At 41.0% G+C, this 18841-nt stretch overlaps 1 protein-coding gene across 1 annotated transcript; it reads left to right on the top strand.

The window, feature by feature from the left end:
• The first annotated feature begins 8084 nt into the window (after window positions 1-8084).
• On the top strand, window positions 8085-16027 carry RNFT1 (ring finger protein, transmembrane 1). The gene is made up of 9 exons (XM_058037377.1): window positions 8085-8142; window positions 9753-10138; window positions 10475-10551; window positions 11149-11249; window positions 11857-12010; window positions 13421-13579; window positions 14347-14412; window positions 14836-14937; window positions 15114-16027. Exons 1-9 carry the CDS (start codon window positions 8138-8140, stop codon window positions 15246-15248), a joined length of 1185 nt encoding a protein of 394 aa, XP_057893360.1. The 5' UTR covers window positions 8085-8137; the 3' UTR covers window positions 15249-16027.
• Window positions 16028-18841: the final 2814 nt, after the last annotated feature.

The raw sequence follows: 18841 nt of genomic DNA, 5'->3' as shown, positions 1-18841 counted from the left end.
ATAACTTTCAGCTGCATTAAACACAAACACACAAAAAAACCCAGGTAGCACCAACAGTGAAATCTAAATTTGGATTACTCACAGAGAAAACACACGAATGCTGAATGATTTTGCAATTAAATCAGAAGCAAAATGAAGTCATTTTTACACTAAGCTGGATTGTCCATGGGACACATCAGCCTGCACCCAGAGGGAAGTGTAGGAGCAAAGTTCTGCACTTCCTGAGGCAGCTGAGGAATGGCAAATACATCCTCACACCTCTAGACCTGCTGGTTCCTCCCAAATCCAGAACAATCCAGTCTCCTGGGGCATTATAAAGCCCTTATCAGAACAGCCCTGCCAAAAGCCAAGTGCACATTTCTGTATTAAAGATTCTTTATTCCATAGCTCCTGCTGAGGGCATGGCTGTCCCACTCCTTGGGTATTCATTTATTTGTTGCTGGGCACAAGAAAACCTGAAATCATAACTCTCAGATTGGATTCATTTGGTATTTCAATTTCCAATCTAAATTTTAATTAACTCTTTTACTTCAGCATTGCATTTCATCATGATGAACTACTTGGAGCAATACACAATACAGAAGCTCTATGGAGTAACTGAATGTAAAAATATTTACTTAGAAATTTCCATTTCTTTTTCTCCAAACTGTTAAAACAGAATGTACAGACCCAGTAACAGAAATATGAGGTGACAGAAGAGAATGGGCCAGATCCTGGTGAATCCACTCCATTTTACAGGCACATAAAACTGAACTGGCCTCAGCTTGATATAACTGATACATCTCAAAAATGAATGATAGACATGAAATGGCAAAAAGGCTGGTGAGCCAAATTCATCTTACTGGTTTGGGGTTTATTTTCTATTATTCCCTTTCTATATTTTCAAAATATTCCTTAATGCTCTTTCCTTTCAGAAGGAAATGTAAGTCTATCAAAATAATATTTACAAGCTCAGCTGCAGCATCCTCCATGGTAATTCAGCCTGGCTGTTTGTTGCTCTTTGTGAGGAATAGTTCTGCTTGAGCTCTCCAAGAGAAGAAAACAACTCTGTTTTCCTGATATACTTCAGATTCAAATTATTGAAGTGCAGGATGGAGAAATGAATTAGATAAAGGCAAATGTGGAATTCATACCTGGCTGCTGTGATGAGCTCGCTGGTAACTGATAAAGCTGTGAGTGTTAAAAGAACTTTAATGAGAAATGATATTGACCTAAGTGCCTGTGTTATCAGCACTACTGCCTTTAAAATAAATGAAATTTAAAAATATTTAACTTGCACTTCAGCAGTGTCCACTGACAAATATTTTAGTTTAATATCTACCTCTGACTTCCATTAAAATACCTTTAGATGAGAATATCAAAAGCAATTTCCATCTTAGTTTGCTACAGTCCCATAACTTTTTATGCTCTTATCATTAAAAACAATTCCACCTTTTTTCCTCTGAGTAACTAATTCAAAGACAGATGTAACACACATTTTTTGCTACCTCCTCTCTAAATTGACAATATTGTTTCTGTGCAGCCTTTCAGAAAGTTTCCAGCTGCAAACAACAGAGCCCAGAGCAAAGGGGCTGCTGTTCCTGGTTACTGCTGGAAGAAACCCCAAACTATAAAGTAACCCTCATGATTAGGATGAACTATCAATAATAATCTATTTTTTAAGTGCAGCATCCTATAAATCCTCCTAATTAGTAAACTAGATGTCTTCTTTTTAGCAAACAATCCCCAGCCTCCCTGCTTATTTATTTCCCTGAATTCAATTATGTTTGCACCTGCTGGCCCAATCACCTAAATGACAGATTCTGGATGGAAGGGAGAAGCTGGGCCATAAACAATAATTTCATTAGAGTTCAATTTAAAGGATTTGCCTGCACCTATTTTCTCTGCTTTATGAAGAATGTTGATGCTGTTTCCTCCTCTGTGGCTCTGCTCTCCTGTCAGGAGATGCAACAACAGCAACAAGAATTTCACACTGCTCCCAGTCCATCCTTCACTGCTGACTCCATTGGATTCTCCTGCAGGGGAAGGACCATGAGGATAAACAGGGAAGGAATGATTTCCAAATCTGGGCTGAAAAACTGATAAAAGTCAAAAAATTTAGTTGGTTGCTAAAAAGGAATTTTGTAAAATAAAGGTTAGGAAATATTTCTTTAGAATACAAAAATAACAGAATTACTTCTGCCATGAAAAGTCATGGAGGAGGAGGAGGAGATATTCCTGATGGTATTTACCTAAATTTTACTTTAAAATCCATCTACTCCCAAAATCAAATCAGTTATTTCCCCAAAAACCTTCCAGAATTAAATTCAGTCTCTGGATGACAAACTCTGAAAATTTGGGGATGGAATCTAAGCCATTCTCTACCTTGAAGGATTAAACAAGATAGAGATGGATCCCAAATGGTGGATGTTGAAACTCAACAACATCCAAACCATCACAGCTCTACAGCTCAGGTGTTCAAAGAAAACCACATTTCCTCCCCTCATCTGCAACACAACAAACCTTCAAAATATGTTCTGAAGCTGTCACACCTTGAATGTTAAGCCAATATTGGCAGAATTATCAATTTACAATATTTATCTCCAAATGAACAGTAATTGGGGTGAGTGTGTAAAACTGGATTTGTATAAATGAAAACAGCAACCAAAGGGGAGGCAAACAGGCAGCTAAGGCCCTGAGAGAGGAGCTTTGGAGAGAGGAACTGCACAGCATTTTTATGTAACACGTGGGGAAACTGTGCAGCATGGGAGTTCTGAATGTTAATTCTGCAGCTGTACTAAATCCAGTGTGTCAGACTCTGTCTGCAAGCAAGCCAGATTTAAGGAAGCACATTTGTACTGCAGCACTGGAGGCTGAAAAATGGTTAACTTGGTGAAGTTCACCAGGAGGAAGTTTATCTAGGAGGCTAAGATGAATTCCAGTATTCCTTCAGCAGTGTTTCACTTCAGAAGTAGCTCTTAGTTAAATAGTTAAGTACTTTCCTAAGTATTCTTTCATTAATTCTCTCCATTAATGAAGAAAAGCATGGCATGAGCTAGAACTCTTCAATTAAGATAATGATTATCATAACCAGATGTTTTGTTTGACAGCTTGAAGGATATGGGTGTGCTGTGATTTAGTTCAGAGATTTTAGTTCAACTCAAGACTTCCATTAAATAACCTCACCCTCATCTCTGATTGTATCAATCACAAAACCCCCATTCTGAGGAGATGTTTGGGGTCTTTTTTTTTTTGTGACAGAAATGTAAACAAGCTGCTGAGGGCTGGGGTTGAGCAGAGCAGGGTACATGGCAGGGAGATAACACCCGTGGTTAACAAGCACCCCGTTATCTCCCTGGAGCAGGCACAGGAGCTGGGCCTGCCCTCACCCTCACACGGCTGCAGACAAAGGCTGGGGCAGGGGGAAAGCCAAGGATCAGCTCCCAGTGCACCTCAGCACTGCAAACAGCACCCAGCTACTGACAGAGCTGGGACAGAAACATGGAGTGCACAGGGGAAGCTCTTCGGTGGAAATGAACTTGTAGATTGCAAACGTGGTCTGGTCAAAAAATCATCTCTAAAATTCATCTCTGCATTTCCTCCTAAACCAGACAAGCCTGGCCACTGTGCTTTGGCTGAACAGAAACAGAAGTTCAAGTTAGTGGTTGCTTTCCAAAACAAAAATAATTTTCAGAGTAAGGAGTACTTTAATTTTACTCTACCTTCTAAATTAACGCCTCTGTCTTAAGTTTTACAGCCTGATTTTACAGACACAGCAATTACTTTTAAATTTGGTAAGATGTTTAGTCAACTTCAAGCAAAAAAAAAAATCCTTTTCATACTTGTAAAGTGTTATAGGCATAATCTGGATGATCTACTTACATGACAAACATGGTCTGATTCATGGATAACACCTCCTAATAAACGAACACACCTCTGGTAAAACAAAATCTTTTGTTAGAGAAGTAGAAAAGGCCCCCACATCCTTAAGAGAATTTAAAATATTGTCACCAAGCTAAAAACAGCAAGTAAATATTAACTCTGTGAAGTGCAAAACAAGTTTTATTGACCCGTGAGGTAAATATTGACTGAAACGAAGCAAATATTTATGTCCTGATGTTAAAGGGATGAATCCCCTTCACCACAGCAAACCAGATTTTGTCTACTACATTTCTGGGTTTGCATTTATTCCAAAAGGTCTGAAAGGAGATATTTCCTTTTCCAGACATCTGCTTTTTAAAAATAAAACTGTCTTTCCTCAGTGACTAAATTGGATGTGCACCCAGAGGGCTGCAATATTGTACAACACACAGGTTTGACAAATTGCTTTCAGACAGAAAACCCACTTGACTAAAACCTGACCAGACAACAACATCCAGGACCCCTCTTTGATCCCTGAAAAGGTAAACAGAGAGTCAAATTCCATTTTATGGGTTATGGTAGGAGATTACTTTGGGTTTGGAACATAAAATGTACTGTGTATCACACACATGGTGGCATTGCCAGGGCTGTCCTGTGCAGGGCCAGGAGTGGGACTTGGATGATCCCAGTGGGTCCCTCCCAACTCAGGATGTTCTTTGATTTAACAAGGAAAATACAGAATAATTAAGGATATTATAACTACTAGCAGGTACTACAAATGGAATGTAAATTAACAAACCCATCTACTCCTTCCTGGTAAATCCCCTCATGTTTATACACATGAGAATTCATTGCACAATTGAACGATCCACACGGGGATTCACACGTTCAGATGAGCAAATTAGACGAGAAAAAAAACCCTAATTCTGAGAAACTTCAAAGATCCTGTTGAAAATTCTGGCACCTTTAAGGACACCCATTAGAGAATACCCACGTCATGATCATTACATCTTCTGACCTAAATACCTCCGTAATGCTCTAAGAGCAGCAATTACCACACACCTCCCGAAATTCCTGCACATCTGAACAATTTCTGAGTCACTGGATTGAACAGATCCTCCAGTGTCACTACAAGCAAAGGCCGGTTCAGGAAACGGCTTCTCCACCTGGTCCTGATGAGCACGGGAGCTGCTCCTGCCTGCAGATAAAGACAGAGGCTGAGCACCCTCCTGTGCAGGGAGCAAAAACTGCAGCTGCCCTTTGTGGCTCCGCCGGCTGATTCTCATTCAAGGCTTTATCTTCGCCTAAAAAAAAAAAATAATAATAAAATAAAACAAGACTCCGGGATCTAATTCAGCTTTGGAACAATGACATGAGAGCACTGCAGAGGAATTACCCTCAGTTTAGAATGACTTCACAGGAATGAGCAGGCTGCCGTACACAGAGGGCTTGTGAGATTTCTGGAAACCTCAGGGAAGGGGGTGATGTCATTGCAACACAAAAATATCTGCTTCGAATTCCTCACGAGTCTCCTTGACAAAGCCTGGAGGATCAGGGTTCAGCAGTGAAACTCAGCCATCACCTCAGGGCTGTTCTCAGGGCTCTGTTCTTCACTGTCTGGGATACAGGAGCAGTTTGCTTGGGCTCAAAATACAAACTGAAGTCAGGGCTTGCAGAGTTGCAGGAGCCAGTTTTGAAAAGATGGAGCACTCAAAGCTCAGGAAACATTCGGATTTTAAAGGTTATTTGAGCCTCTTGGCAGGACTTTCAAATCCTTCAAACAGTTTAAACTAAACTCTCTTAATTTTGCAGAAGTCTTCCATGCTCAAGCAGCATTTTGGGTAAAATGAAGACAAACCAATAAATCCTTTGAATATTCAGGACATTCTGCTATCCTACAGACTCTTACCAAAAAGCCCATTTTTTTATCATATCATTAACTAAAATTGCTTTCCCTGTATCTGAGATCAACTCCTTTAAATTCCACCCCAGATGATGCTGCACACCTCATTTTAAAGCACCAGCTCCCTCTGATGAAAAAAAGGTGACACAAAAGGTGAAGATTGTAATCCCTTAACCTGCTCAGCTTTCTGCAGAGCTCCTTTAGGACACAAAATATATTCTTCTAATATTTCTGCCCATAAAACAAGCTCCCAGCAACTTCTAGGAGGGAGGAACTGTTGCTGCAGAGGTCAATACTGAGCTGCCAGGGCATCCCAGGCAGAGCTCCACAAGGATCAGAGTTTGTTCCAAAGTTTTCATGCACTGAACAACCCCAGGAAGAGCAGGTACACACTGATGGAAAGTGCTAATTGCACCAATTAAGGAGGTACCACCTGTTCCTGGGAGGATGAGAAAGTCTGGGACACTTCTGAGTGCACAAACACCTGAAAATGTGCCTGGGCACTCTGAAATTTATTGGTGTCCTGGGAGTAGAATCCAAACACAGATTGGTAAATTTATCACCAGGTATTCCATGACCTAATGTGCCCAATGCCCATGGGAAAAGACTTCCAATTTTCTGTGAATAATCTCCCAAATCTCTCCTGTGTCAGGAGTTACTAAATCCAGAGGTCATTAATGGCACTAGGAAAACATACCTGTTAAATAACAACATCTCTGAAGAGTTACACACCTTCTAATGAGCTGTGAATTGGAGATAAATCAGCAAGTGACCTGCATGAACAAACACCATTGATTAATAAGCTGCCACGAACTAATTTCATATTTTCAGTGCATGTGGCAATGAGAAACAGTTTGAGAACAACGTGGATTTAAAGCTACATTTGTACTTTAATGCATTTTATAATTACAAAAAAGAAACAGCTGAACAAATCTTTTATATTTATACTCTTCCAAGCGATGTACAGAAGGCATGCATAATTTCCAATCATAAAACACTATTTAAAAATAAAAGATTTATAATTGCTTTCCCTGATTTGAGAAGCAAATTAAGATTTTTTTTTTCACATTGTCCTTCATAATCCAAACGCGATGTGAGTGAGTGACTGAGCAAAGAGTGGGAGAATGAACAATATGGCACAGCAGAAGCCAAACACAACAGGTTTGTGTTATCCTTGGAAGGATGGGGACATGGCCATAATATTTTTTGAGTGCTTCCTGCCAGGCATCTGAAATCTGCATTGGTGCTGTTACTGAGCAGTATTGAGATAATTAGAAAGAAAAATTACACAAATGAGAAAGGTCTTCTGAGTTCAGAGGGCCTACAGGAACAGGAGTATGTTTAATACTTTAGTATATTTGTAATAACCAGCCCAGGTTTCTTCCAATCCATCAGCCACAGCCCAAGCAAAACGCAGAGGATATGTGACCTGAACTTTCCAGTCGGGAAATTCTAGGCACAGTTTCCAAAAACATCATAAAAGTAGACCAAATTGCCTCCTCAAAACCTACCTCCAAGAGACACAGAGTTTTCAGCTACTTACTTGAAAATAAAAGAGAAGCTTTGTTGTTAGATGGTGGCACTGAACACCAGGCCACTTAACTCTTCCAAACACTTAATTTTCCACTTCATAACTTCTACATCTAAGGGCCCATCCTTTCCTTCTCCAGGGCTTACTGACCCCACAGCATTGCTGTATTCAAACTTTGGAATTAAACCAGCATTTCTGTCCTAACTCAAAACAACACAGCGCCGATTTTCAAAGCTGCTTAGATATTAGTCCCCCTTTCCGTGTGAGCTGCATACCTAAACACTTTTTCTAGAAAAATATCTGAGCCAGGGAAAACAGATGCCATTTCTGGACGCGAACTAATTTATTCAAGAGCATATTTCAAAAGAAAACCTGTATCTATCTCATTCCAAGCCTCTCCCAAGAGCTACGGCAGCATTAACTAGGGCAGCGCTTTCCTCAGGTTTCCTGGGAGGCAAAGCCAATTTCCAGACAGCAGGACTCCCTTAATCGCCACCGACAAGTAATGACACCGCAGTACACATATACTTTTATATCCATCCCTTCATTTCCTTCCTTATTATTGCCCTCCCCGATTAATTTTAATTGAGGCTTTCAATAAAAAGCAACAGGACCCTCCCCCTCGTTTTGGCGGGGTTGAGGCTGAGGGGAGGCGCGCCCTCCTCACGGGCCATGGCGGGGCCAAGGCCGCGACGTTGCCAGAGCAACGCCCAGCTCGAAGCCTTCCTCCTCCTCCTCACTGCTCTCCTTCCTCCTTCTCCTCCCCTCACGGCTCCTCCTCTTCCTCCCCCCGCCGCGCCCTCTCCCACCCCCTCGGCCCCGGCGATGGCGGCGGGCGGCGGGCGGGAGGCGCTGGGCGCCCCATGAGGTACCATGAGGGGAAGGGCGGGAAGGGGCGCCCGCCGCGTCCCCTCACGGCGCGGGGCAGGGAGGGGGACGCGGCTCCGGGGTCACCATTTCCTTCCCTTCTCTGTGCGGGGATCCCGGCGGTACAAACCCACCGAGGGTTCCCGGGATGGGCCGTCCTGAGGAGCTCCGGGCGGTTCGAACCCTCCCGGGGGTCCCGACGAGGTGCGGGGCAGATCCCGGAGAGCGGGGGGAGCGGCGGCCCCGGGAGACGGGGAATGCGCCAAGGGGCCTTTCTCAAGAGCCTTATTTTAGTTAACATTTGGGACGGAGAACAAGATCTGGGTGCGTGCGGGAGTCTTCTCTGAAATCCCATTTAATAACTCGGTGATTTGAAAGTTTGTGCCAGGGGCGGTGCGATCCTCCAGCTCCGGCTTTTTGAGCACCGAGGTGTCATTTCTTGCAGAACCCGGACCCAAAACACCAACGGGGCAAATGAATTAATCTTTTTTTATTCCTTCCTGTAAAAACGTCTCAGTAACACTGCAACACTGTTCATTAGTCATTACCATCTCCACTTCATCGGTTTTGTGTGCAAAAAAATACAGAACGAAAATTTAGGTTGTTTTGAGGTATGATGTCATCTTTGGCCAACAAAACAAAAATAGTAGTAGGAGGAGCAGCACTTGTAAATATTAGTAAGTTCTCATATTCATGTGTTAAAGTGGTTCTACTCTTTAATGTTACCTTCTTTTTAAAGGCTAAAGAATTTGAGGTTTGTGCAAATGCATCCAGAACTTTGTTTCTGTATCCCCAGCGAACCTAGCTGTGAAATAAATATTTTCAAAGAGGAATCCGTAAGAGTTTGAACAGTAGGAAATGGATTATATCAAAATTCTCAGTGTTTCAATATTACTCTATAGTGACAAGTATTGTGTCAAATTCAGCTTCGAGGCATTCTCCAAAATCATTACTCTGATGTCACACCAGTCCAGAGAAGTTGATTTAACCCTATTTGATCCGAATAAAGACTCACAGAGAAGTGAAAAAGCGCCCAAAAGACAACCAAAAAATGCCAAAGGAAAGACAAATCAGCCCTCATTTGGCTGCATTTCATTTTTCACTCTTTTAAATGCTTTAGAAAATGGCCTAACCTGGTTCTGCTCCCTTCCCCAGACAGGATAATCTCATTAATCTCATAATGGCCCTCAGTTTTGAGCATGCACTGGCTTTTGACTGGACTTGTCTGTACAGCGCTCACCAATTAATGGATGCATGGAAATGCACTCCCTGCTTCCTTCCCATCAGTGTTTGCTCCTTTTCTGGCCCACTGCTGTTGCTATTTTTGTGAAATTATGCAGCGCTTCCAAGATCTCTCCCATACAATCCAGTGCTGGTCTCCTGTCCGGTTCTGATTTGCACTTTTAGCTGTTCCTGAGGCAGCTGGGAAGATCTGCACAGGGAGGGAAGGAAATCATTTTAGTTTGGGAAAACGCAGGAGAGGGGGTGTGAGCTGTGGAGAGGGGGTGTGACAAACTGAGGCAGGATCTCAGAGAATCTTGCACAACCTATTGGATTTTATTTTCCTGAACGATTTATCTCTTTCTTTAAACTGTTTATATCCCGCTCCAGGAGACACAAATCAGAAGGAACGCCAGGAGCAGCCATGCACCCCGACTGTGCCCATCTCCACAGCATCCAGGGCGGCAGCGATGACTCCTCCTGCTCCTGCCCCTGCTCGGCCAGGCTGGCTGCGGAGGGCTCCTCCTGCCCCGGGGATGTGCGCATCCAGCTGGGCTCCAGCGCGGCGGAACCCCGGGACACGCCGAGCTCCCGGGGCTCCCGGGCGGGCTCCCAGAGCCGCGGCCACGGGGAGGCAGCGGGGCCCGAGGATGCGGAGCCCGAGGAGCAGGGCGGGAGCTCCCTGGCCGAGCTGCGCTGCCTCCTGCAGTGGCTGCACCGGAGCCTGCCCTACCTCCTCATCCTCAGCGTCAAACTGCTCCTGCAGCACAGCACCGGTAGAGTAGAACCAAAGCGGCTCGGAGGGAGCAGACCCTCCTCCCCTTCCCCCCCCCCCTCCATGCACTGATAACCCTGCCTGAAATGTAATTCGATTTATTTTTAGCTTTATTTTTATTTGCTTTATTCATCAGAAAGAGAGATTTACTAAACTGCATTTCAGTGGCTTCTGTTTCCTTTGCTGGCATATGTACAATGTGCTTAATTATCCTGGCTTGAGAGTCTGAGCTATTAATTCTAATTACAAAGACATATTAGAAGTGGCTGCTTTTTAACCCAGTTCAGTGATTTTTTTTTCCTTTTCATGTTTATAACTGATCCTATTTTCCTAACAGGCATTTCTCTTGGAATTGGGCTGCTAACAACTTATGCATATGCAAACAAAAGCATAGTAAATCAGGTTTTTCTCAGAGTAAGTATCACCCTATGCAACAAAATATTTTAAGTTAAGCAAGACTTTGACAAGTTAATCCATTTTTGAAAGAAATGTGAATAGACATGATGTTTTATTTACTTAATAACATTAGCTATCAAGATAGAAGTAAAGTCTTAATGCTTCTGTACATGGGAACAGCTCAGATAACAAGGTTTGCAAAAGTCAAGGGGGTGTTTTTTTCCCCCTCTGATTTGACTATTGCAATCATTTTTATGTAAGTTATGGATTACCTTCTTAACTCCATTTGTGGGATGAAATAGGAGTTGACAGTTTAAACCTTCAGCTCCGTGTTCACTCCCAAAGGGAAACCTTCTGTTTCTTCAGAGTGGGATGGGTTTGGTTGTCTTTAGAAAAATCCTTGGTACACCTAGAAATTGGTAGGGTGAAAATACTAAAATTACTGCTTTACCTTTCCGTTGGGGTCTCTATCTATTTATTTTATCTAGGATAAATATCTAGGATTTATCTAGGATGTTTATCCAGGATAAAGTCCCCTGGTAACCTGGTGTTAGGGGTGGATTCCAGCCCTGTTCTGAGGCAAGGACTGCAGTGTGTCTGTGCAATCCCTTGCAGGAACGGTGCTCCAAGCTGCAGTGCACGTGGTTGCTGCTCTACCTGAGTGGATCATCTCTCCTCTTGTATTACACCTTCCACTCTCAGGCCCTGTACCACAGGTAAGTGTTAAACACCTCTACCCCACCATCACTTACCCAGACATGAACTGGGGACACTTAGCTGCTGTTTTTCTTTAGTTGTGCCATTGGTTTGTCTTTCACTTTAATCTCCATTCCTCCCCTTCTGCCAAATTTAACAGGTGCTGTCCTTACAAACAGTATGCTGGAATTTCCTAGGCTCCATGCTTGATTTAATGGCATGACTGTGCCACAGAGAACATTCCTGGCTCTGACTGCCAGCTCTGACCCTTGGGAATACCAAATGTGGCATCCTGTGCAGTTCATGACTCCAATTGATTTTTCCCCCTTGACCATTCTGTAGCTGCAGCCTTGGCTGGAAACCAAAGGCTAAATGCCAACCTGAGACAGCAAACTGAGCTCTGGAGGATGGGGCTGTGATGAGGATCCAGCAAAGAAGGTTCCAGGATGGAAAACTTGTCAGAGATCCTCAGTGATCCATTTACAACCAGCAGTTCATTTTCTTAGCAAATGTTCCCCCTTGGTGTAAACCAGGTTTCCTTTTTTAATTAAACCTGCTGTGATAATCTCAGGTTACAGTTTCCTCTAAATAGGGTGCTCCAGTAACTTCTGATACTTCTTTTTGTAGCTTAATCTTCTTAAGCCCCACTGTGGATTTTATGAACTTTTGGGAGGTGCTTTGGATTGTGGGAGTCACAGACTTCATTCTGAAATTCCTCTTCATGGGCTTGAAGTGCTTTATTCTCCTGGTGCCTTCTTTTATCATGTCCTTTAAATCCAAGGTAAGGAAACAAGCTGTAGTTTTTGATTCCTTATGAAGATTCTCTTATGGTAAAAGTAACTAATTATTAAATTCTACCCAGAGAAAAACCTTTAATTAAATGTCTGTATATAATCCACCACTACACCGTGGGCAAGAAAACCCTGTGGATTTCATGTTCTTCTCTGCTTGGTGCTAAAAAAGGTTTTCAGTCAGACCAGAAACAATTGCTTGTATTATATCATGGGATAAATGGGTTTATTTCTGGCTCCAAGTTGGGGGTTGAAGCAAACCTTTTATTTTCTGCTCTGTAGGAATGTGTACACAGGCAGTTGGCCTGGAGCAGCTGGAGCACAGCAAATTTTGCACATGCTCAACAAGAACTGTCAAGGTTTTAAGATCTGCACATGCATACAAGCTGGGTTTTTTCTGACTCTTCAGAAATAATCCTGAATTTTCTTTGTTGTTAATAAACTTAAGGAATATTTGTGTCAGATCAAGGAATTTGATGCATAGCTTAATTTCTCAAATCAGTGAGGTTTAATAATTTTCTCAGAAGCTTACACTCACTGGTGGTGTATTTATTTTTATCTGCTTCCTGAGGTGAGGCAGGCAAAACCAATTACATTTATCTTAAAATTGCAATTACTAGTGCTGGTTCAGAAAAAATAAATTAGCAAGTACAGTTTGATGTGGTAGCATTTGAACAGGGTGTTTTGGGACATTTTTATCTCTTATAATGTACCAGAACAAGTTCTTCTGAGGTACAGCTGCCTTTTCTAAATACTGATTTATAATCAAGATCTCTATTTTTTTTTTCTACAGTGATGTAACATGAAAAAATTTACTGAAAATTCCATTACAACAAAAATGGTTGAACTGGAGAAAATTTGGTTAATAGTGGGAAATTGTGGCATTATCCAGTTTACATTATAGAAAGAGTTACAAATATAATTTTAAGAAAACCTTAGTTTATTCCTTTTAAATTTAAGCTAAATATTTATTATACATGTGCACACACAGTGTATGTGTAATGAGCCTTGTTGTCACTTTGAAGCCCTGAGTGCAGGACACAACTCTGGCTCATGACAAGCTGATCCTGTGACCAAGTCTGTGTTATTCTCCTTTTTCATGTAACTTTACTTTTTTTAATGCTTATGAAATCAAGTCTGACAGCCTTGTTAAGTAGGTAGGCATTTACCAAGCCATCCCAATTCAGACTATAATTTGATTTTCTGCAGTCCAGCAATCAATTCTGCTACTGTTACACGGACAGTTGAGAGACTTACCCTCTGATCTTTTTTTTTCTGTGCTTCACATTTAATTGTTTAATTAAGAAGCTACTCCAAAGAATAACAATGCATCTTTTCTGTGTATTTTGCACATTTCTGAGTTTTAAATCTTGAGCTGTTCCTTTGCATGTCTTGCTCAGGGCTACTGGTACATGCTGTTAGAAGAGCTCTGCCAGTATTACCGTATGTTTGTCCCCATCCCAGTGTGGTGCCGTTACCTCATGGCCCATGGGGGGCTGGACACTGCCCTGGGATGGACCCTTGGCATCCTGCTGGGCCTCCTCTACCTCATCCTCAAGGTATGCAAAGCTTTGGTGCTCCTCTCAGGTTTTATATGGAATTCTCCAGTGGGTTTCTGCAGGAATGATCAGTGCAGGGTTACAGACACAACACATTTCTGAATGTTCCCCTCTGAGCTCACTGAACTCGCCTCAGTTTCACTGCTGCAGCCTTGCAGAACTGGCTCAGCACTGAATTTCATCTTTATGTAGCAGTGGGTTGGGATTGCAAAGCAAAGGACACAGCTGCCATGGGTGTGCTCACATCAGACACACAACTTGCAAAAATAAAGATAAAATTGCAGCTAAAAGAGTCACCATTTTCCAGGAAACTAAATTTTCTCTGCTGGAGCATCCTGTGTGATGCTAAACAAGTTAACATCTTCCTGCTGACTCTCTGCTTCTCCAAGAGCTCATGTGTCCCAAATGTCACCAGTTTGGCTTTAAGAATGGCCAACACTTCCTCATGCTCTGGTACCTTAATTCCAGGACTGAGGACCACTGCAAATATGACAATAATCCTGATCCATTGCACTCCAGTGCTTCATTTCAGAACCTCAACACTCTTAAAAACCAGGCCCCTATTAGGAAAACCTTCAGCCTAAATTCTTCATTTGGTTACATTTCAGACATTTAAAGCAGGGTCAGGCTGAACTATTGCTGTGCTCTTGTGATTCCAACATCCAACCAGCAGTGAGACTTCCAGTGCTGGAATCAAAAGCTTGGGAGCTTTTTGGTTCACAGTGAAAAAATATTAAGCATAACTCAAGTTTTCTTTCCCATTTCAGCTTTTGAGCTTTTTTGGACAATGGAAGAACTTCAGGCAGGTCTTACGGATATTTTTTACACGCCCAGTGAGTACTGAGTTCTCTTATGACAAAACCATGACCCCAATTCACATGAAAATCCCTCTGGAAATTCCTCATTCCCATTCCTTTGTATTCTTTTAGCAATAAACAAATGCATTTTTAAATAAACCCCTGTATACTCATTCTCCCATTTCACAGTCTCAGTTCCTTGACTGAATGACAGTGGTGTCACCTGAACAACAACAAAAATCACCCACAAAAAATCTGCGCATCCCTTCAGAAAAAAGGATGTGAAATAATCCTTTTTGTCCTGCTTCTACTTTAAAAATTAGCTATGTTCCTTTAGATGAGGGATTTAAGTTTCCCTATAGCAACCTTTCTTCCAAATTCCTTTCTGTCCTGGTATTTGGGAGTGGCTTTTTCATCCCCCTCAAAATTAATATTTGCTGCAAATCCTTTGTTTTGCAGCACTATGGGGTGCCAGCCAGCAAGAGACAGTGCTCTGAATCTGATGATATTTGTTCCATTTGCCAAGCTGAATTTCAGAAGCCTATTCTGCTGATCTGTCAGGTAATACACATAATCCTTTTTTTTTTTAAATTAAAGAATATTTTAAAATAACGTTACACAAGACAACATACAATCAGATGAGTGTATGTTTGATGAATATTTTTAAAAATCAGACTGTACAAATAATACAAATGGAAGAGCTTAGAAGCTCTAAGTTGTCATTCTTTTCATTCCAGCACATATTTTGTGAAGAATGCATCTCTTTATGGTTTAATAGAGAAAAAACCTGTCCACTCTGCAGAACTGTTATTTCAGACCATGTTAACAAGTGGAAGGATGGAGCCACATCTATGCATCTCCAGATTTTCTAAAGCTTGTCAAACAACTTGGGTTCCAGTTTGTTTGTTCACACTAAGGTTTTTCAGTTTACTGCACATTAAACTGTAGGTGGCACAAGGAAAGTTTCCAAATTCCCCATACCATGTATTTAAAACCCTGCAGAAAATGGCAACTTGACCTTTTCTAAGTAGAGAAAACTTTTCAGAATGAATGCAGAAAAAGCCAGCATTGCTTCTCTTGTGATTCTCATAGGAAACAGACAAATCCTTGAAATGTGCTGCATTTCTTAATTCAACATTTTCTTTTAGAGGTTCAGTAGGGTTCCAGACTGTACTAAACTCTATTTATCCTTCTAACACAACTCAAGCCAAAAGGTCAACATGCTGATTTTATTAAGATTATGAGCAAATTTTATCCTCTGGACTGCAGTGAGAATTAGAGCTGCTTGTCACTCCTGGCATTAAAGATCTTTCATGCTGCCCAGTAAATGAGAGAAATGAGATTTCTAATGCACCTGGAACAGCAACTATTTCTCACTGCACCTGTAGATAAGCACAAGAATAAGATATTTCCCCTTTAGGTTCTTGTAGGCTTCTAATGGATCCTTGGCTTCATCTTTTGGCTTTAAACCAACCACTGATGTTAGGTTTTTACTCAGCATTTTATAAAGCTGGTATTTTTAAAAGAAATCTTTAATACTATATTTTTGTCATAACAGGAGCCAGATTTTCTTACAGGGGAGAATCTATTTTATACTCTATTTGCAATTTGTAGTTTGCATAAAAATCAGAGAGAATAAATGCATTTGAATTTATTTGTTTGGTGCATGTTGAATAAAGGAAGCAGATTCCTTATTGTTTTGGTATTAACTCATGTAAGCACAACTGCTCACTGCCAGGTCTATTTTTCTGGTTGAAGAAAACAAAAACCCTTCAAGTGTTACAATTTATTCATGGTTTTAATGTTATTTCTAGCACTAACTTCTGTGTAACCTCACTTTCTTCCCTGATTTGCTTTTTTCGCTTTGCTGTTCAGATCAGACTGCAAACATAACTCAAATGATTGTCACAGGAAAGTTACATTTAGTTACCATTAACTCCAGATTCTCTTGCCTGAAGACATTTAGGAAACTTGTAAATTCAGGGAAAACAATTAGAAAGTGAAACACTCACTTGAGTACCCCAAAGGCACAGCTCCAAGGGCAGAATCCAGAATTCAGAATAAAAATCTAATGAGATGGAACATTCAAACTAAGAAATATCATTACATCTGGCCTGTAAAGCTCACCAAGATTATTTTATGGAGCACAGCAAAGTGTTGGTGCTTTAAATCAACCCTGATCCTTTGGTCTTTGTCTACAGCATTGTAGGAACAACTGCAGTAAGTGTGGAGATAGGTCAAAAAGAGGAATCAGGGAACAATTTCTCTTCTTTCTCTCTTTCTGTTGGTGTTTCTATCCAAACCAAATAATATTAACAAAATGTTTTATTAAAAAAGCAAGAATAAAAGGAGATGTTGTTCAACTGGTTTGGATTTACACTTCATCAATCAAACAAACAAGTCATTTTTAAAGTGAGTACCTGACATGCAGAATTGCATCCTCTGTGATCCAGGAGCCCCTCCTGATCCAGGCCAGCAGCTCTGGCTCTGCAGGGACACACAAGGTGACAAATGACAACCAAGAGCCACTTTTTAAGAGCCCAAGAACCCAGGGGAAAGCAGCAGAAGGAATCTCTCTTGGGTCTTCATTTCTGAGGGAATTCCTGCTGCATTTCCCATCAGAGCTGTCAGCAAAGACAATGATTTACATTTCCTGTTACATTTAGGGCCTACCTCCTTCCTAAAATAAAAACAAATAGGTCACTTGGATTAACATATGTTTAAATTTGCATTTAGTTGCTATTCACATCCCCCTTCTTTAGCTCTTGAGGATATTTAGCTGCAGTAAAGTGTGAGAGATGGAAACCAGGACAGGGATTACCTTTGTTTCTGCTAAGGCAGCTCAAGGTGTTCCTGCAAACAGCTCCAGATGGATTTAGCCTAGAAAAGAGCAACTGGAGAAGTTCATAAATGGGACCTGTGCACAAGGATTTGCAGGAAAAATATTCAAGTAATTTGCTTTGTTCTTAAGGATTTCTCCTTTGGATAAACTGAACTGGGAAAATGAAACAGCAACAAGCCTGCTGCAGAGAGAGAATTTAAATAAACCAACCAAACCCCAAACATCTGCCCTAAAACCACAACAGCCTCAATGTTTGATGCACTTTTTGATTAACACAGATTGGGACTTAATACTGAAAAGAGAACAGACCCAAAATCAACTTCAGCTGTCCACTCAGAGTGGACTCAAATATGAAATGTTCTCCAGCAGTTCAGCTTTGAAACAGCACAGCAAGAAAAAAGGGATATCCAAAAGAACAATTGACTCGTTGATTTTTATCTTTTATTATGAGCTAATACCAGGATGACATTCAAATGTCAGATGGCACAATTAAGACAGTCTTGGTAGGAATTATTCCAGCATTCCCAAAATTACAATTTAGTACACGAATGGCATCACTCCCACAGAGAAAAATGATGGAATTCTGAATATCTTCTACCAGAAGAGTTTCTGCATCAAATGGGAAAAAGAAAAACTGCTGGTAACACAGCTGACCTAGAAACCTTTTCTGGTAATGACCTGCAGAACAAAATATTTCCCTATTTAACATCTAGTAAAAAAAAATATGACTTTTGTTCAAGTTTAAGATTTAATACTTTTATATGGTTAGCCACAACAGGTATTAACCTCAGTTTTACTATATTTTTGTAATGCTACAAAAATCCTATAAAATCAAATTATAGTGAATTTTTCAGTGATTATAATTAAAAAAGCGCAGCTTGTACAAAATAAAAAAAATAAGATTCTATACTCTAATGAAAAATTTAAGACATTTTTAAATGAACAAAAGAAAGCACTTGTTAAGCTCTCCAATATTCAATGCATTCTGCACTTATCTGAAATAGCCAGACAGGAGCTAGAACTCCACTCCCCTCAGTTCACAACTAGTAATTTTGACACTATTATATATATATATAGAGGATCTATGTCTGATATTTTTACAAATAAATACAGGATAAACCATATTGCATAGTGTGTGCTTGCTGTCTGAGTCACACTCCCAAAGTTTCACAGTCATGGTAGGGAATTCATTTTACAATCCAGGGGCTGAAACATTGCCAGTACATGGAATTCATTTTACAATCCAGGGGCTGAAACATTGCCAGTACATGGAATTTCCTTGGAGAACCAATGGGTTTGTGACTGATCAGTGAACTCAGACAAACAACTCTTGCCATTCTTGCCAGCCATTAAACCAATTCCACTGGACACTTCTGTCCAGAAGCAAAAAGCAACTGTTAGCTGTAACTAGGACCAAGAGAGATCTGCCTCTAAAAACTTCTATTTTTTTTTTTTGTTGTTTTTAAACCAAGTTCCTTTATCCTCAGTGAATGTCAGCAAAGTCCAGGTGCTGTGTTTGCACACAGGCCCAGTGCAAACACTCCTGGATTTTGGTTCCACCAAATCACCCGTGGCCACGTCACCAATGAGCAATGGCAATCCTCCAGTATGTCACTGTAAGGT

Source organism: Melospiza georgiana, chromosome 19 (assembly GCF_028018845.1).
Source record: "Melospiza georgiana isolate bMelGeo1 chromosome 19, bMelGeo1.pri, whole genome shotgun sequence".
Lineage (NCBI taxonomy): Eukaryota > Metazoa > Chordata > Aves > Passeriformes > Passerellidae > Melospiza > Melospiza georgiana.
Note: the sequence above shows the minus strand (reverse complement) of the source record. Positions and strands in the feature narration are given on the sequence as shown.

Coding starts and splice junctions, on each gene's coding strand:
- RNFT1 (XM_058037377.1), top strand. Junction 10,552..11,148: donor TAAATCAGGTTTTTCTCAGA/GTAAGTATCACC, acceptor AATCCCTTGCAG/GAACGGTGCTCCAAGCTGCA. Junction 13,580..14,346: donor TCCTCTACCTCATCCTCAAG/GTATGCAAAGCT, acceptor TTCCCATTTCAG/CTTTTGAGCTTTTTTGGACA.